Source organism: Carcharhinus amblyrhynchos, chromosome 11, assembly GCF_965287045.1.
Source record: "Carcharhinus amblyrhynchos chromosome 11, sCarAmb.v2.hapA, whole genome shotgun sequence".
In the NCBI taxonomy this organism is placed as follows: domain Eukaryota; kingdom Metazoa; phylum Chordata; class Chondrichthyes; order Carcharhiniformes; family Carcharhinidae; genus Carcharhinus; species Carcharhinus amblyrhynchos.
This window is the reverse complement of record NC_137334.1, coordinates 93435134-93455840: the sequence shown is the minus strand read 5'-3', so window position 1 is coordinate 93455840 and position 20707 is coordinate 93435134. Positions and strand designations below refer to the sequence as shown.

At 45.4% G+C, this 20707-nt stretch overlaps 1 protein-coding gene across 1 annotated transcript in view; it reads left to right on the top strand.

Moving 5' to 3' along the window:
• Positions 1 to 4141: 4141 nt before the first annotated feature.
• The window catches only part of LOC145349783 (glial fibrillary acidic protein-like), a 95463-nt gene continuing 78897 nt past the window's right edge, over positions 4142 to 20707 (top strand). The window contains exon 1 of the mRNA XM_080198328.1: positions 4142 to 4602. Within this exon, the coding sequence (XP_080054454.1) occupies positions 4277 to 4602 (326 nt within the window). The 5' untranslated portion in view covers positions 4142 to 4276. The remainder of the gene's footprint in view (positions 4603 to 20707) is intronic.

The following is a 20707-nucleotide window of genomic DNA, read 5'->3' as shown; positions in this document are numbered from 1 at the left end:
GGATCTTGCTGCATTTGGATATGGACTGCATCAGTGTCTCATTACGACCCCAGCTAGTCTTATTACGGCACATTCAGGTCCAAAGTGGGACCTGGTCTGATGGTTCCTACTTTTATTTTTTGTCTAGATAACATAGAAGGTAGCTACTGAATAGTCATATGACTGCTGATTAACTTTCAACAGAATAATAAACTTTATTAAAAAAGATAAGATTAACTATCTCACCTTACTCCTCATCACACTATACCTTTATATATAAATATATACAATAGATACAATATATAAGAACATAAGAAATAGGAGCAGGAGTAGGCCATCTAGCCCTTCGAGCCTGCCCCGCCATTCAATAAGATCATGGCTGATCTGTCGTGGCTCAGTTCCACATTCCTGCCCTCTCCCCATAACCCTTAATTCCCTCTCTTATCAAAAACCCATCAACCCGCTTCTTAAAAATATTTAGCGAGGCAGCCTCCACCACTTCAACGGGCAGAGAATTCCAGAGATTCACCACCCTTTGAGTGAAGAAGTTCCTCCTCAACTCTGTTCTAAACCGCCCCCCCTTTATCTTGAGGCTGCGCCCCCTAGTCCTACTGTCCTTTCTGAGTGGGAAGAGTCTCTCCACCTCTATCCTATCCATCCCATTCATCATCTTATATGTCTCAATGAGATCTCCCCTCATTCTTCTAAACTCTAACGAGTACAAGCCTAGTTTATTCAGCCTCTCCTCATAGCTCAACCCCCTCAACTCTGGTATCAGCCTAGTAAACCTCCTCTGCACTCCCTCCAAGGCCAAAATATCCTTGCGTAAGTGCGGCGACCAAAACTGCACACAGTACTCCAGCTGCGGCCTCACCAATGCCCTATACAGCTGCAGCAAGACCTCCCTACTTTTATATTCAATCCCCCTCGCTATGAAGGCCAGCATCCCATTCGCCTTCCTGACCACCTGCTGCACCTGCAGGCTGGGTTTTTGCGACTCATGCACAAGGACCCCGAGGTCCCTCTGCACCGTTGCCTGCTGCAGGTTTTCGCCATGTAAGTAATAGTCCTTCCTACCATTATTCCGACCAAAGTGGACCACCTCGCACTTGCCAACATTAAATTCCATTTGCCAGTTCCTGGTCCATTCTCCCAGCCTATCTAGATCCTTCTGCAGACTCCCCACACCCTCTGCGCAATTTGCCGTTATGACATATAACACTAATTATGCTAATGTTAATTGTAAATACACAGTCCATGTGAACCAAGGCAAAATGTGGTCAGCTACTCCACTCTCTGAAGCCAAATGACAGGTGCCAGCCAACGTAACTTCTACAGATTTCTCATCAATTTCCCCCCTCACACTGAGCCAACTGGTCTCACAGGACCTTTGTGTTCCACATGTGGAATCAGAAGGCGGTCGGAAGATGTCACTGACAAGAATTGTAGGAGACGTTGGTGCAGTCACCAGGGCTGGACAGCAGATCTTAGTAAGACACCCTCCGCGATCAACAAGAGGTAGAGCATCAAATTATTAGAAATAAGGTATAGGTTTAAGTGAGTTCACCTTAGTGGTTCTGTGTAAGCGGAGTACAATTCTAGTTAGATTCATGCTAGTCAAAGGTGCTTATATGTGTGAGGAGGTTTTGGTCAGTTCAAATTGTGCTTCTACTGTCCTTAGAGAGGTTTATGGCATAAAAAGAAAATATGAAGATAGAAAAATAAAAAGTCATTGCCTAGCAACCAGGGACACCTTTAGAGTAGGAAGGCTTTTTTGGAATCGTGTGTTTTAACTGAATTTATGGCCATTGGTTTTCGGAAGGCTTTTAAGTATGTACTTTAGCTGTGTTCATAGCAGTTGGTTATACAAGGCCAGAGAGGGAAACATCTCTCTCAGCTTTTCTAGAAGAAAAGCCATACCATGGAGTAATGGTTATGCAAACAATTACAGGAAACGTACAGCCAGTTAAGGAAACTAGAGAAATGAAGAGAAATTTCCAAGAAGTCTGAAATTAAGGATAAAACAGTATACTGTTCATGGAAGTTAAAGTCAAATCTGGGAAGAGAATAGCCGATGAAGTTGGCTACAGACGAGCCACATATCTGAAGCAATCGTAAGATTTGGTATCCTTATTTTAGTGTTTAAAGCAATAATATTTTGTTGGGGACTGAGTACCTGAGTTTGTAGAATTTTGCACGCATGTTGCAATTCAGATAAAGGAAGCCTGAAAGAAATGGTGGAAACCCTGGTGCTCGATTCCTTGTTAAAAGTTGAGCGCAATCTTTGTTTGAAAGGTTAGTTGTTTAAACCTGGAGTGGGTTCTTAATGAAAGCAGCCGATAAAAAGCATTATTTGTAAGATTTAAAAGCATGTCTTTTGGGACTGGAGTTTGGAAACGCTCATTGACAATCTGCGGGGGAAATTTGAGGAGAAATCCACAGAAGATCGGTTGAGTGGCAGCAGTCATTTGGTTTCAGAATGGGGTGTTATCTTTGAAAGTTGTATTGACTTGTGAAGCTAAGGATGAGTAAAGGATTATTGTATGATCATCACATTTTTCATGTTTAATATTTTTTCTTGTTGTTTAGGACTAATTAGTAAAACTGTGACTCTATTCGAATAAAGTGTAAGCTTATGAGCCAAGGATCCATTCTAGAATCTTCCTGTCCAGCAGTAACACCAACTGGTATCATAACACATTCTAGAGGAAGAACACGGTAAATGGTAGGATGCTAGGGAGTATGCAGGGTCAGATGGACCTTGGTGTGCATGTCCAAAGAACTCTGAAGACAACGGGACAAGTAGCTAAGTGGTTAAGACTAATGGGATACCCCGATGGTGGTGAGAACTCACGAGCAGAAAGGATGATAGAGGCAGGGACCCTCACAACATTGAAGAAGCATTTAGATTAGCCTCAAACATCAGAGGATACAAGGCTATGGCCCAAGTGCTGGAAAGTGGGGTTAGAAGATAGAATAGTTGGGTGGCACAGCAGTTAGCATTGCTGTCTCACACCGCCAGGCACCCGGGTTCAAGTCCAGCCTCGGATGATTCTGCACATTCTCCCAGTGTCTGCGTGGGTTTCCTCCGGGTGCTCCAGTTTCCTGCCACAGTCCAAAGATGTGCAATTTAGTTGGATTAGCAAAGGTAAGCTTGTGGGTTTATGGACAAGAGAGACGGCATGGTCAAGATGCTCTGTCAGAGAGGCAGTGCAAACTCGATGGGTCAAATGGCCTCCTTCTGTACTGTAGGGGTTCAATAATTTTAAGTGCTTGATGGTTTGCATTCCAATGGACCCAGTGGCCTCGTTCTGTGCTGTAAAAGTTCATGACTAGCTTTCTGTCCTTGTACATTAACATTACTTCACCAGCATACCATCATTCCCTTTAGTCTGTGACGATTAAGTTTCTGTTTTCCAATCTCTTCTGTCTTCCACCCTATCATAAATCTTACTTTTGTCCTTGCCCCACCCACCCGTTGCTCAATCCCATTAGATCTCTAATCTCCCTAGTTCTGATGGAAGGACATTGACCCGAAACATTAAATGTCTCTGAGCAGTTCCACAATATTTATGACAGATTTCCAACAGCCGCAGCAGATGGATTCTTATTATTAGAATGAAGTAAAGTCCCACCTCTATTCCATTAACGCCAGGAAAGGTCCTTATATCCATCGTACATACAATACGGGAGATTTATTTCGTCAGCTAAGGTCGACGCCCTGCAGAGTCGGAAAGCAGCGCGAGAAAAGGCGCCAAAAATTTACGTCCGTCACGCATGCGAACTAGAGGAGCAAAGAGCGCATGCGTCTGGTGGATGGCGCGTCCAGTGAAAGCAGCAGGGAATGTGAACAACGCTTGCGCGGGAGCGGGAAAGGCAGTGAGGCGCATGCGCTTGAGGACAGCGTGCTGGAGCCGGGCTGGTCAAAGACAGAGCATGTGTGGGAACAACTGGGGTGGGCGGCCTCCTCATGCGCATGCGCCCGGGCCGGTGCGTGTCGGTTGGAGCGAGCTTTGTTTTGGGTTCTGTCACGTGCCGGGGTGGAGGGGCGGGGAGCCGGCCAGTGCGCAGGCGCGGAGCCGGCCCGCCAACGGCTGCCAGGGCGACAAAAGTAAACAGGCGACGGGGAGGCCGTTACCCCGGCGCGTGAGAGAGGCTTCAAACAGCCACCAAGTGGCGGCACCCTGAGGCTCAGCCGCACTCCCGTGGGCACGAAGGTTAATCTTCCCAAGAGAAGCAGGTTCGAGGTGTGGGAGAGCGCGAGGCCGGCTGTGGCCGCCTCTGGGACCCCGGAGACATGCACTCGAGCTGCCGGCCCGTGGCCAGCTACCCCGACAAAACCGGGGAGCAGGTGGAGAAGGAGCTGCACGACGGCCTGGAAGATGGCAAGGAGCGCTTCAAGGACCTCAATGACCGCTTCGCCAAGTACATCAACAGCACCATCCTCAGCCTCATGCGCAAGAACAAGGACCTGCAGGCCGAGCTCAAACGGGCCGAGAAGGAGGAGAACTGCCGCGTCGAGGCCATCTTCCAGAAGGCCAAGTGCGACCTCAAGCTCAGGCTGGAGGAGCAGCAGAAGGAGCTCAACTGCCTCAAGGCCGATAAGGAGAAGTACAAGAAGAGGTGGGTGAGCCCTGAGCAGGAGAGGGGCCAGTGGAGAGCCTGGGGGGATAGGGCTGACTCACACTGACACCCAGCCTGACACCCCCACCTCAGCTCCAGCCCCCACCCCGACACCCCCCCCCACCCCGACACCCCCCCCACCCCGACACTCCCGACACCTGCACCCATCCGGACACCCGATCACCCGCCCCGACACCCGTCCTGAGCCCCCACCCTGACACCTGCTCCAACACAGCCCTGACATCCACTCCAACACCCAACCCCTCCCCCACCCTCGCACCCACCCTGAGGCCCACCCCCACTCTGACAGCCGGCTCCCCACACTGACACCCGTACCTGCCCCGAAACCTGCCCTGACATCCACCCCGACACCTGACCCCCCCACACTGTCACCCGCACCTGCCTCGACACCCATACTGACCATGATTCCCGCCCCCACCTCGACACCCACCCTAACACCCACTCTGACACACACCCACATCATGAATCCACCCCGACACCCAACCCCCGTACCATCCCCACACCAACTCAACCCTAACCATTGACCCCCTCTCTGCTTTTGCCCAATGCAAAGTCCTGACTTTAATCACTGTGCCTGACTGGTACTCTCAGTATGATGGGAATTGTTGGAAACACTCGTGAGATATTAAACTGAGACTCCAGCTGTGCTCAGATGCCTGTAAAAGATCCCATGGTACTATTCTGAAGAAGAACAGAGGAGTTACATTTATTCATCTATGAGCATCACGAAACACACAGGCCAGAATTTTACCATCCTGCCTGCCATAGGAATTGAAGGGGCGGACCATGGAAAGGTCTGTTGTTCTCGGGCAGGATTTTCTCATTTAGGGGTGAGCAAGGCTGAAAAATTCCACCCGAATTGCCTGGTCATCATCACATTGCTGTTCGTGGGAGTTTGATGTGTGCACATTGACTATTGTTATGTTTCATATGTAAGTATAGTGACTATACTTCAGTAAGTACATCGACACTTCAGAAAGTACAACACTTAGATCCCTTTGTATTTCATTCACCCACAGTCCATTTAGAACATCTAATTTTTGATTTCTACTGAAATGCATGACCTCACATGCCTCCACATCAAACTCCATTTGTCAAGTTTTTGCTCAGTCATTCAATCTATCTACATCCCATTGCAGAATCACAACATCCTTGTACTGTGTGCAGTTTTGGTCGCCACACTTACGCAAGGATATTTTGGCCTTGGAGGGAGTGCAGAGGAGGTTTACTAGGCTGATACCGGAGTTGAGGGGGTTGAGCTATGAGGAGAGGCTGAATAAACTAGGCTTGTACTCGTTGGAGTTTAGAAGAATGAGGGGAGATCTCATTGAGACATATAAGATGATGAATGGGATGGATAGGATAGAGGTGGAGAGACTCTTCCCGCTCAGAGAGGACAGTAGGACTAGGGGGCACAACCTCAAGATAAAGGGGGGGGAGCGGTTTAGAATGGAGTTGAGGAGGAACTTCTTCACTCAAAGGGTGGTGAATCTGTGGAATTCTCTGCCCGTTGAAGTGGTGGAGGCTGCCTCACTAAATATTTTTAAGACGCGGGTTGATGGGTTTTTGATAGGCGAGAGGATTAAGGGTTATGGGGAGAGGGCAGGAATGTGGAACTGAGCCACAACAGATCAGCCATGATCTTATTGAATGCGGGGCAGGCTCGAAAGGCTAGATGGCCAACTCCTGCTCCTATTTCTTGTGTTCTTATCACAATCAGCCTTCCACTTATCTTCATATTGGCAAATTTGGAAACGTTAGATTCCGTTCCTTCCTCCAGGTCATTAATGTAAATAGTGAACAAATGTGGGCCAAGAACCGATCCCTGTGGTGCTCCAGTAGTTACATCTTTCCACACTGGACCCCTTTATTCCAAATCTCTGTTTTGTACATGACAGTCAGTTTTCATAAGAACATAAGAAATAGGAGCAGGAGTAGGCCATCTAGCCCTTTGAGCCTGCCCCGCCATTCAACAAGATCATGGCTGATCTGTCATGTCTCAGTTCCACATTCCCGCCCTCTCCCCATAACCCTTAATCCCCTCTCTTATCAAAAACCCATCAACCCGCGTCTTAAAAACATTTAGCGATGTAGCCTCCTCCACTTCAACGGGCAGAGAATTCCAGAGATTCACCACCCTTTGAGTGAAGAAGTTCCTCCTCAACTCTGTTCTAAACCGCCCCCACTTTATCTTGAGGCTGTGCCCTCTAGTCCTACTGTCCTTTCTGAGTGGGAAGAGCCTCTCCACCTCTATCCTATCCATCCCATTCATCATCTTATACGTCTCAATGAGATCTCCCCTCATTCTTCTAAACTCTAACGAGTACAAGCCTAGTTTATTCAGCCTCTCCTCATAGTTCAACCCCCTCAACTCCGGTATCAGCCTAGTAAACCTCCTCTGCACTCCCTCCAAGGCCAAAATATCCTTGCGTAAGTACGGCGACCAAAACTGCACACAGTACTCCAGTTGCGGCCTCACCAGTGCCCTGTACAGTTGCAGCAAGACCTCCCGACTTTTATATTCAATCCCCCTCGCTATGAAGGCCAGCATCCCATTCGCCTTCCTGACCACCTGCAAGCTGGGTTATTGTGACTCATGCACAAGGACCGCCAGGTCCCTCTGCACCGTCGCATGCTGCAGTTTTTCACCATGTAAGTAATAGTCCTTCCTACCATTATTCCTACCAAAGTGGACAACTTCACACTTGCCAACATTAAATTCCATTTGCCAGTTCCTGGCCCATTCACACAGCCTATCTAGATCCTTCTGCAGACTCTCCACACCCTCTGCACAATTTGCCGTTCCACCAATCTTGGTGTCATCAGCAAATTTTGACACCAGACACTCGGTTCCCTCCTCCAGATCATCTATATAAATGGTAAATAGCTGAGGCCCCAGCACCGACCCCTGGGGCACTCCACTAGTCACCAACCGCCAATCCGAATAGCACCCATTGACCCCCACTCTCTGCCTCCTATTTGACAGCCAATCCCCAATCCACGCTAACACCCTACTCCCAACTCCATGCCCCCGACCTTCTGTAATAACCTCTTATGTGGCACCTTATCAAACGCCTTCTGAAAATCAAGAAACACCGCATCCACCGGCTCTCCTCTATCCACCGCCCTAGACACATCCTCATAGAACTCCAATAAATTCATCAGACACGACTTCCCCTTAATGAAACCGTGCTGCGTCTGCTCTATCAAGCAATTCTCCTCAAGATGTCTCGCTATTTTCTCCTTGATCACGGATTCTAACATTTTACCTACAACAGACATTAAACTAACCGGCCTATAATTCGCTGCCTTTTGCCTGCCACCCTTCTTAAACAACGGCGTAACATTAGCCATTTTCCAACCTTCTGGCACTTCCCCGGAATCCAGCGAGGTTTGGAAAATAGTCACCAAGGCTAACGTCACCATGCTAACACACTTCCTCCAGTTCCATAGGCTTTTGCTTTATTCACCAGCCTCTTATGCGGCACCTTGTCAAATGCCTTCTGTAAATCTAAATACACTACATCTACAGGTTCCTCTCTTACCTATTCTCCGCATTACACCCTCAAAGAATTAGAGCACATTTGTCAAACGTGATATACCTTTCACAAAACCATGTTGACTAGGTTTGGTTATATTCAGCTTTCCTAAATGATTAGCTATTTCCTCTTTGATTGACTCCAGTGTCTTACTTATAATAGATGTTAAACTAACTGGCTTGTAGTTCCCTGCCTTCTGCCTTTCTCCCTTTTTGAACAATGGAGTCACATTGGCTGTTTCCAATCTTCTGGTACCCTCCTGGAATTTGGTGAATTAGGAAAAGTTTCAACTAATGAATCCACTATCTCTGTAGCCACTTACATTAAAACCTAACGCACAGTTCATTGAGTCCTGGTGATGTGTCTCCCTTTAGCCCCTTGAATGTGATTGGGGAATAGACACTGTCTTAGTACAAAGAACAAAGAAAATTACAGCACAGGAACAGGCCCTTCGGCCCTCCAAGTCTGCACCGACCATGCTGCCCGACTTAAATAAAACCCCCTACACTTTTGGGGACCATATCCCTCTATTCCCATCTCATTCATGTACTTGTCAAGATGCTCCTTAAAAGTCACTACTGTGTCCGCTTCCACTACCTCCCCCAGCAACAAGTTCCAAGCACCCACCAGACTGTGTAAAAAAATCTGCCTTGTACATCTCATTTAAAACTTGCCCCCTAGTATAAACTATACCCCCTAGTAACTGACTCTTCCACTCTGGGAAAAAACTTCTGATTATCTACTCTGTCTATGCCTGTCATATCTTGTAGACTTCTATCAGGTCTCCCCTCAACCTCCGTTGTTCCAGTGAGAACAAACCACGTTTCTCCAACCTCTCCTCATAGCTAATGCCCACCATACCAGGCAACATCCTGGTAAATCTTTTCTGTACCCTTTCCAAAGTCTCCACATCCTTTTGGTAGTGTGGCGACCAGAATTGAACACTATATTCCAGGTGCGGCTTCAGTAAGATTCTACAAAGCGCCAACATTACTTGCCAATTCTTAAACTCAGTGCCCCGACCAAAAAAGGCAAGCATGGTGTATGCCTTCTTGACTACCTTCTCCACTTGCATTGCCACTTTCAGTGACCTTGTACCCAGATCCCTTTGCCTATCAATACTCCTAAGGGTTCTGCCATTTACTGTATATATTTCCTGTATACTTAGTATGTTCTCTGTAGCCAAGATCCAGAGTCTCGAAGGCTCTTTTGCTGTCCAGTGCCAAGTTTGGGACAGCTGCTCTAGGCTGGAGAGGACCTTGGGGTGGGAGCAAAAGGATACAGTGGTCGTGGTCCATATAGGCACCAACGACAGAGGTAGAACAAGGAAGGAGGTTCTCTGTAGGCAGGTTGAGGAATTAGGATTCTATGATTCAAAGGGTACAAATATTACACCAAGGATTCATACAATATTCCTAACTAGGAAGGGGAGGGTTCCAAGAATAGAAGGTTTATAAAACAAGGGGTATATGAGGGAGCAATGGCACAGGTTTGTGAGGGAGAACTTGATTGTCATAGTGTGACAGGCCAGGACAGGAAACATAAAACAAAAATATGTAGCAGAGCAAATCCAGATTGTAAACAACTGTAAAAAATCAAAGCTAAAAGTTCTTTATCTGAAAGCACGAAGCATTTGCAACCAGAGAAATGAATTGATAACACAGATTCTATTAGCTATTACAGAAACCTGGTTGCAGGGTGACCAGAACTGGGCGCTCAACATTCCAGAGTAGATAAAAGAACAGGCTAAAGGGGAAAGGAGGTGGGGTAGTGTTGTTAATCAAGGAAAGTCTCAGAGCAGTGCTGAGTCATATAAAGACAATGGATAGTGATGTAGAATCGGTTTGGGTTGAAATTATGAATAGCAGGGGAAGGAAGAGATGGGTGGGTGTGCTGTATGGACCCCTCAAGTCAGAGCAAAATGGGGAAATATCAGGGCATATTTGAAGGAAACTGCAATTGTCATGGGAGATTTTAATCTGCGTATTGATTGGACAAACCAAATTGGCAATCTGTAGTGTAGAAGAATTTGTGGGATGTATTGGAGATTGCTTTTTAGAACAGTATATTGTGAACATAGAACACTACAGCACAAACAGGCCCTTCGGCCCACAAGTTGCGCCGATCACATCAATACCTACCAATCCATAGACCTATCTATAACCTCCAATCCCATTAAATCCCATATACTCATCCAGAAGTCTTTTAAAAGACCCCAGCGAGTTCGCCTCCACCATCACTGACGGCAGCCGATTCCATTCACTCACCACCCTCTGAGTGAAAAACTTACCCCTAACATCACCTCTGTACTTGCTTCCCTGCACCTTAAATCTGTGTCCTCTCGTAGCGACCATTTCAACCTGGGGAAATAGCCTCTGAGAATCCACCCTATCTATTCCTCTCAACATTTTATAAACCTCTATCAGGTCGCCTCTCAACCTACGCCTCTCCAGGGAGAAGAGTCCCAGCTCCCTCAACCTATCTTCATAAGGCATGCCTCCCAATCCAGGCAACATCCTTGTAAATCTCCTCTGCACCCTTTCAATAGCTTCTACATCCTTCCTATAGTGAGGCAACCAGAACTGCGCACAGTACTCCAAGTGGGGCCTGACAAGGGACTTATAAAGTTGCAGCATTACCTCCCGACTCCTAAACTCAATCTCTCGATTAATGAAGGCCAGTACACCATACACCTTCTTGACCACAGCCTCCACCTGCGAGGCCGATTTAAGAGTCCTGTGGACCCGGACCCCAAGATCCTTCTGCTCTTCAACACTGCTAAGACTCCTGCCCTTGATAGTGTACTCGTTCATCCCGTTGGTCCTGCCAAAATGGACCACTACACATTTCTCCGCGTTGAAGTCCATCTGCCACTTCTCCGCCCAGTCTTGCATCCTATTTATGTCCTGCTGCAACTTCTGACATCCTTCCAGACCATCCACAACACCACCGACCTTCGTGTCATCGGCGAACTTACTAACACATCCCTGCACTTCCTCATCTAGGTCATTTATGAAAATGACAAACAGCAAGGGTCCTAGAACAGATCCCTGGAGCACTCCACTGGTGACTGACCTCCATGCAGAAAAAGACCCATTCACAACCACTCTCTGCCTTCTGCAGGCAAGCCAGTTCTGGATCCACAAGGCCAAAGCCCCTTGGATCCCATGCCCTCTCACCTTCTCAAGAAGTCTTGCATGGGGGACCTTATCAAATGCCTTGCTGAAGTCCATGTACACCACGTCCACTGCACTTCCTTTGTCAATGTGTTCAGTCACATTTTCGAAGAACTCAACTAGGCTCGTAAGTAATAACCTGCCCTTGACAAAACCATGCTGACTATTTCTGATCATGCTAAACCTCTCCAAATGCTCATAAATCCTGTCCCTCAGAAGCCTCTCCATCAGCTTACCAACCACTGAGGTCAGACTCACCGGTCAGTAATTTCCCGGGCTATCCCTGTTCCCTTTCTTGAAAATAGAACCACATCCGCAATCCTCCAATCCTCCAGAACCTCTCCCGTCTCCATTGACGACGCAAAGATCATCGCCAGGGGCTCTGCAATCACCTCCCTCACCTCCCACAGTAACCTGGGGTACATCCCATCTGGTCCCGGCGACTTGTCTATCTTGATAGAATTCAAAAGTTCTAACACATCCTCTTCCTTAATATCCACATACTCAATCTTTTCCATCTGCTGCAAACCTGTAGCAAAATCTCCCAGATCAGTTTCCACCGTGAATACTGAGGCAAAGTACTCATTAAGCATCTCTGCCATTTCTTCTGGTTCCACACAGACCTTTCCCCCTTCACCTTTTATAGGTCCTATCCCTTCTCTTCTCATCCTTTTACTTTTCACATATTTGTAGAAGGCCTTGGGATTCTCCTTAATCTTACCCGCCAAGGCCTTCTCATGACCCCTTCTGGCTCTCCTTTTAAGCTCCTTTCTACAATCCTTATACTCCTCTAGATCCTTAACATCTCCTAGCTCCCTGAACCTTTTGTACATCTTCCTTTTCTTCCTGACTAGGTTCACCACAGCCTTCGTGCACCACGGTTCCCGCGACCTACCAAAACCTCCTTGTCTCACTGGAACGTTGTCGTGCAGAGCTCCAGACAAACATTCCTTGAATATCCGCCACCTTCCTTCTGTACTTTTCCCCAAGAATGCCTCCTTCCAGTTTATTTTTCCAATTAACTGCCTGACGTCTTCGTATTTCCCCTTACTCCAGACAAACACCTTCCTAGCCTGCCTGATCCTATCTTGTTCCAATGCAATTGTGAAGGAGATAGAATTATGATCACCATTCCCAAGATGCTCTCCTACCGAGAGATCCGTCACCTGTCCTGGTTCATTCGCCAGTACCAGGTCAAGTACAGCCTCTCCTCTCGTAGGCTTATCCATGTACTGTGTCAGGAAACCTTCCTGAACACACCTAACAAACTCCTCCCCATCCAAACCCCTTACCCTTGGGATATTCCAATCGATGTTTGGGAAATTGAAGTCTCCCATCACGACAACCTATCCGGGAAACCTATCCGGGAACGGACTATTTTAGATTTGTTTTGTGTAATGAAGAAGGATTAATAAGGGATCTTGCAGATAAGGAGGCAATGACCACAATTTCATTGAATTCTAGATACAGTTTGAGGGTAAACAGTTTACATGAATGATTTGAAGTTGGGGACCAAGTGTAGTGTGTCAAAGTTCATAGATGATACTAAGATGAGTGGTAGAGCAAAGCTTGCAGAGGACATTGAATATCTGCAAAGGGATATAGATAGTTTGAGTGAGTGAGCAAGGGTTTGGCAGATGAAGTACAATGTTGGTAAATGTGAGGTCATCCATTTTGGTAGGAATAACAGTAAAATGGCCTATTATTTAAATGATAAAATATTGCAGCATGCTGCTGTGAAGAGGGACCTGGATGTCCTTGTGCATGAATCACAAAGTTGGTTTGCAGGTGCAGCAGGTAATTAAGAAGGCAAATGGAATTTTGTCCTTCATTGCTAGAGGGATGGAGGTTAACAACAGCAAGGTTATGTTACAGCTGTAAAAGGTGCTGGTGAGGCCACACCTGGAGTACTGTGTACAGATTTGGTCTCTTTACTTGAGAAAGGATATACCGGCACTGGAAAGGGTGCAGAAGAGATTCACTAGGTTGATTCCGGAGTTGAGAGGGTTGGCTTATGAGGAAAGACTGAGTAGTCTGAGACTATGCTCATTGAAATTTAGAAGAATGAGGGGAGATCTTATAGAAACCTATAAAATTATGAAGGGAATAGATAAGATAGAAGCAGGGAGATGGTTTCCACTGGTAGGTGAAACTAGAACTAGTGGGCATTGCTTCAAAATAAGGGGGAGCAGATTTAGGAATGAGTTGAGGAGGAACTTCTTCACACAAAGGGTTGTGAATTTGTGGAATTCCCTGCCCAGTGAAGCAGTTGAGGCTACCTCATTGAATGTTTTTAAGGCAAGAATAGATAAATTTTTGAACAGTAAAGGAATTAAGGATTTTGGTGAACGGGTGGGTAAGTGGAGTCGGGTCCCTAAAAGATCACCCATGTTCTTATTGAATGAAGGAGCAGAACTCCAGCTCCTAGTTCTTCTGATCTTATATTATGTTCTTATTTACTTTAGCCACCTACTTCCTATTTCTGTGTCCATAGAAACTCTTACTTATTGTTTTATGCTGCATACAAGTTTATCTCAAAATTCATTTTCTCTGTTGTGAGCTTTTTAGTCTTTTGTGCTGGATCCTAAAACTTTGTTAGTCCTCTGATCTACCACTCTCCCTTGCCACTTTGCATATCCTGCTTTTCGATTTAACATTATCCTTGATCACCTTTGTCAACCATCGATTTTGGTTCTTCCTTGTGGAATCCTTACTTCTGATTGGGATAAACTTCTGCTGAGCACTTGGGACCAGTTGTTTGAGTATCTGCCATGTTCATCTATTGATGTGTACCTTAACTTGTTTACCCGGATCACTGGAGACAACTCCTCCCTCATACAATTAAAATTGCCTAATTTAAAATAAGACATTGGCTATGGCCCGATGATGTTCATCCTCAAACTGTATTTGGAATTCTATGATATTGTGATCACTATCCCCTAACCCACAAGATCCCTTATTAATCCTTCTTCATTACACAAAACTAAATCTAAAAGAGCCTCTTCTCGGGTAAGTTCCACAACGTACAGCTCTCAAAAGCAATCTCTGATACACTCCATTAATTCTTCTATGGTTCCCTTGTTGCTTTGGTTTGTCCAAGCAATATGCAGATTAAAATCTCCCACTTCTAGTTTGTGTTGCAAAGACATTCAAATATGTCCTGATATTTCCCCATTTTTGCTCTGACTTGAGGGGTCACATTTTGGAGAGGGAAGCGGTGTCTATAGATGACACTCACCCTTGTCTTCCTTTCTCTGCCTTTCATAATTTCAACCCAAACTGATTCTACATCAATATCCATTGTCTTTATATCATGACTCAGCACTGCTCTGAAACTTTCCTTGATTAACAACATTACCCCACCTCCTTTCTCCTTTGGCCTGTTCTTTTGTCTACTCTGGAATGTTGAGCACCCAGTCCTGGTCACCCTGTGACCAGGACTGGGTGCTCAACCAGATTTCTGAAATAACTAATGCATCATATGTTGTAATCTGTTATCAACTCATTTCTCTTGTTGCAAATGCTTCGTGCTTTCAGATAAAAAAAACTTTTGGCTTTGAGTTTTTTTACAGTTGTTTACAATCTGGACTTGCTGTGTTGCATATTTTTGTTTTATGTTTTCGGTCCCACCCTGTCACACTATGATAGTCAAGTTCCCTCTCATAAACTTGTGCCATTGCTCCCTCATATACCCCTGGTTTTATAAACCTTCTATTCTTGGAACCCTCCCCTTCCTAATTAGGAGTCTTGTATGAATCCTTGGTGTAATATTTGTACCCTTTGAACCATAGAATCCTAACTCCTCAACCTGTCTATACAGAACCTTCTTCCTTGTTCTACCTATGTCGTTGGTGCCTATATAGACTGTGACCACTGTATCCTTTTGCTCCCACCACAAGTTCCCCTCCAGCCTAGAATAGATGTCCCGAACTTGGCACTGGACAGGCAACAGAGCCTTTGAGACTCTGGATCTTGGCTACAGAGAACATACTAAGTATACTAAGACAGTGTCCATTTCCCTGACTATACAGTCTAAATTATGCCCACATATATCTTTTCGTCCCCCACTTGAGCAGCCCCCTGAACCATGGTGCCGTGGTCAGTTGCTTCATGCTTCCGACAGTCCCTGTTCTCATTCACAGGAGGAGGAAGCATCTCATACTGGTTGGACAGTGACAAGAACTGGGGCAATATGGTGGCGCAGTGGTTAGCGCTGCTGCCTTACAGCGCCAGGGACAGCTTGGGTCACTGTGTATGTGGAGTTTGCACATTCTCCCTGTGTCTGCGTGGGTTTCCTCCTGGTGCTCCGGTTTCCTCCCACAATCCAAAGATGTGCAGGTTAAGTGCATGCCATGCTGAATTGCCCCTTAGTGTCAGGGGGTCTAGTTAGGGTAAATGCATGGGGTTATCGGCTAGGGTCTGGGTGGAATTGTAGTCGGTGGAGACTCAATGGACTGAATGATCTCCTTCTGCATTGTAGGATTCTATGACTGAGGCTTCTGCAGTACTATTCCTTGGATTGCTCTATCTGCCTCACTCACAGTCACACTCTCCTGTCCCTAATCATTGGCTGAATTCAAGGTGGTTAATCTAAGGAGTGTAACTGCCTCCTTAAACAGTATCCAGGTACCTCTCCCCCTTCCTGATGTGTTGCAGCATTTCATAGAGTCATAGAAGTTTATAGCATGGAAACAGGCCCTTTGACCCATCTTCAGTCCATGCCGTCCAGTTTTTACACTAAGCTAGCACCAATTGCCCAGGTCTGGTCCTTATCCCTCTATACCCATTTTACTCCTGTAACTGTCTAAATGCTTTCTGAAAGACAAAATTGTACCCAACTGTAACACTGCCTTTGGGAGCTCGTTCCAGACACTCACCACCCTCTGTGTGAACAAATTGCCCCTCTGGAGCCTTTTGTTTCTCTTCCCTCTCACTTTTAAACCTAGTTTTAGACTCCCCTACTTTTGGGAAAAGATGGTGACTATCTACCTTATCTATGCCCCTCATTATGTCATAGACCTTGATAAGATAACCTTAAGCCTCCTATGCCCCAGGGGAAAAAATTTGAGTATAAACCAGCTTCTTTTTATAACTCAAGTCATCAAGTCCTGGTAGCATCCTAGTAAATCTTTTCTGCATTCTTTCTAGTTTAATAGTATCCTTTCTATAATAAGGTGACCAGAATTGTATAGTGTTCCAAGTGTGGCCGTACTAATGTCTTGTACAATTTCAACAAGACGTCCCAACTCCTGTATTCAGTGATCTGACCAATGAAACCAAGCATGCCGAATGCCTTCTTCACTGCCCTGTCCACCTATGATTCCACATTTAAGGAGCTATGAACCTGTACACCTAGATCTCTTTGTTCTACAACTCTCCCCAACACCTTACAATTAACTGAGTAGATCGTCCCCTGATTCAGCCTACGAAGTCAGGGGCAGCACAGTGGTTAGCACTGCTGCCTCATAGCGCCAAGGAGCCCAATTCAATTCCTGGCTTGGGTCACTGTCTGTGTGGAGTTTGCATGTTCTCCCCGTTCTGCGTGGTTTTCCTCCGGCTGCTCTGGCTTCCGTCTGAAAGATGTGCTGGTTAGGTGCATTGGCCATGCTAAATTCTCCCTCAGTGTATCCAAACAGACATCGGAGTGTGGCAACCAGGGGATTTTTCCAATAACTTCATTCCCATGTTAATGTAAGCCTTCTAGTGACACTAATAAATAAACTTTGAAAACAAAATGCATCACCTTGCATTCATAGAACCCTAGAACACTACAGCACAGAAACAGGCCTTTTGGCCTTTCTTGGCTGTGCTGAACCATGTTTCTACCTAGTCCCACTGACCCGCACCTGAACCATACTCATCCACACCCCTCTCATCCATGTACCTCTCCAAGTTTTTCTTAAATGTTAAAAGTGAGCCAGCATTTACCATTTCATCTGGCAGCTCATTCCACACTCCCACCATTCTGTGTGTAGAAGCCCCTCCCCCACCTAATATTCCCTTTAAACATTTCCCCCTTCACCCTTAACCCATGTCCTCTAGTTTTTTTCTCCCCTAGCCTCAGTGGAAAAAGCCTGTTTGCATTCACTCTATCTATACCCATCATAATTTTATACACCTCTATCAAATCTCCTCATTCTTCTACGCTGCAGGGAATAAAGTCCTAACTTATTCAACCTTTCTCTGTAACTCAGTTTCTCAAGTCCCGGCAACATCCTTGTAAAGCTTTTCCGTACTCTTTCAACCTTATTAATATCCTTCCTGTAATTAGGTGACCAAAACTGCATACAATATTCTAAATTCGGCCTCACCAATGTCTTATGCAACCTCACTATAACGTTCCAATTCTTATAAGCAATACTTTGATTTATAAAGGCCGATGTTCCAAAAGCACTAATTAATCTCAATTAAATTCCGTCTGCCATTTATTAGTCCACTGGCCCAATTGATCAAGGTCCTGTTGCAGTCCTAGATAACCACCTTCACTGTCCACTATGTCACAAATCTTGGTGTCATTTGCAAACTTGCTAACCATGTCTCCTATATTCTCATCCAAATCATTAGTATAAATGACAAATAACAGTGGATCCAGCACTGATCCCTGAGGCATACCACTGGTCACAGGCCTCCACTTTAAAAAACCACTGCCTACCACCGCTCTCTGTCTCCTTGCATCAACACAGTAAAAAGTCTGACAACACCAGGTTTTAGTCCAACCTATTTATTTGATAATATACTCACAAGCTTTCGAGTCCCCTCGAAAGCTTGTGAGTATGTTATCAAATAAATAGGTTGGACTGAAACCTGGTGTTGTCAGACTTTTTACTGTGTTTATGCCAGTCCAACGCCGGCATACCCACATCCTTGCATCAAGCCAATTTTGTGTTCAATTGTCTATCTCATCTTGGATCCCATGAGATTTAACCTTATGCAACAACCTACTATTGCAGCACCTTGTCAAAGGCTTTGCTAAACACCATGTAAATAACATTGACTGCACTGCCCTCATCTACCTTCTTGGTTACCCCTTCAAAAAACTCAACCAAGTTTGTGAGACATGCTGACTTTCCCTAATCAGTTCTTGTCTCTCTGAATGCCTGTAGTCCCTGTCTCTCAAAATACCTTCCCACAACTTACCCACCACAGATGTGAGGCTCATCGATCTGTAGTTCTCAGGCTTTTTCCCCGTAGCTCTTCTTAAACAAAGGCACAACATTTGTTACCCTCCAATCTTCAGGCACCTCACCTGTGACTATCGATGATTCAAATATCTCTGTTAATGAACCCATAATTTCCTCCCGAGCCTCCCACAACGTCCTGGGATTCATTTCATCGGGTCCCGGAGACTTATTCACCTTGATGCACTTTAAAACTTTTAGCACCTCCTTCTCTGTTCTTTGTATCCTCAAGACATAATTATTTATTTCCCCAAGTTCCGTAACATCCATGCCTTTCTCAACAGTAAATACTGATGAGAAATACTCATTTAGGACCTCACCCATCCCTTGTGGATTTGTACATAGATGACCACCTTGATTCTTAGGACGCCCTATTCTTTTGCCCTTCATTTATTTGTAGAAGCTCTTTGGATTCTCCTTTCCCTTATCTGCCCAAGCAATCTCATCTCCCCTTTTTGTTGTCCAGATTTCTCTCTTAACTCTTCTGACAATCTTTATACTTTTCAAGGGAACCACTTGATTCAGCTGCTTATGCATGTCATATGCTTGATTCTTTTTGACCAGGACCTCAATATCCCATGTTATCCAGGGCTCCCTATTTCTACCTGTCTTGCCTTTTACCTTGAAAGGAATTTGCTTACACTGAACCCTGGTTAACACACTATTAAAAGCCTCCTACTCACCAGACATCCCTTTGCCTGCCAACAAACCCCCCCAATCAATTTTTGAAAGTTCCTGTCCAATACCATGAAAATTGGCTTTACCCCATTTTACCCCAATTTAGAATTTAAACTTTTGGGCCAAACCTATTGTTCACCATAGCTATCTTAAAGCTAATGGAATTCTGGTCACAGGTCCCAAAGTGATCCCTCACCAACATTTCTGTCACTTGCCCTTCCTTATTTCCCAAGAGGAGGTCATCTAGTCAGACCATCCACATACTGAATGAGAAATTCCTCCCAAGTACACTCAACAAATTTCTCTCCATCTAAGACCCAAATAACATGGCTGCAGTTGAACACAGTTGCTGCATGTTAACGAGCCAGGGACACTGGAAGAATACCTAAATTCAAACATCACACAAGAGGAACATGACACGGGTCTAGGATTTCCTGCTGTGACTTAATTCTTAAGTTGACTTAAAACAACTACAATGGCAGGACACAAAAGGAAAAACTATTTATCCGTCACCAGCCAATCATTTACCTGCTATAGCGGCATGGTTTGATTTCTTTCTACCCCTCGCTTGCCCTCGAGTCTCCCTCACAGGTCTGCCTCTCCACTCCTCCCAAAGATGAGCACCTGTTTCCCCTCAGCACTGAATTCTTACTCAGCTTCAAATCCCCGGTACCCTCACTCTGGTTGAATCTCATTCAGTCTGCAGTCTCTCTACCACTGTCTTCTGCAAGCTCACTGGTCTAAAGTTCAGACTCTAGCTCATCAACTCTGAGCCACAATTCACTTACTGCAGATGTGTTCACCAGCTCCCACGTTATGCAGGTACAACATACCACCTGTTTTTAATTTGGTGACTGGTTTTTAGCTTTTTAATCTGTAAAATATTTGTGCTCTTTTATCCTGTGTCACTATTATTTAAACCACAATCCCTTTCAAGCTGCGCAGTTGATCTCAACATTGGATAGGTGATTGAGGTTGCCTACGTAAGGAGATATACCTATATCTCAATCCTCCTTGAGAGCATAAAGCAAAAGATAGAGCTCACTGTTTTACCTGTAAGGCAGGTTTCCCCTGGATGCAGGGTGCAACATCCGTACACACACTTTTTGATTTTGATTTGATTTGGTTTATTATTGTCGCATGTATTATTATACAGTGAAAAGTATCGTTTCTTGTATGCTCTACAGACAAAACATACTGTTCATTGAGAAGGAAATGGGAGATTGCAGAATGTGGTGTTACAGTCATAGCTAGGGTGTAGAGAAACTTCATTTTAGTGCGAGGTAGGTCCATTCAAAAGCAGGGAAGAAGCTGTTCTTAAGTTGGTTGGTATACGACTTCAGATTTTTGTATCTTTTACCCAATGGAAGAATGTAGAAGAGAGAATGTCTGGGATGTGTGGGGTTCTTAAACATGCTGGCTGCTTTTCCAAGGCAGTGGGAAATGTAGACAGAGTCAGTGGATGGGAGGCTGGTTTGTGTGGTGGACTGAGCTTCATTTACAACCCTTGGTA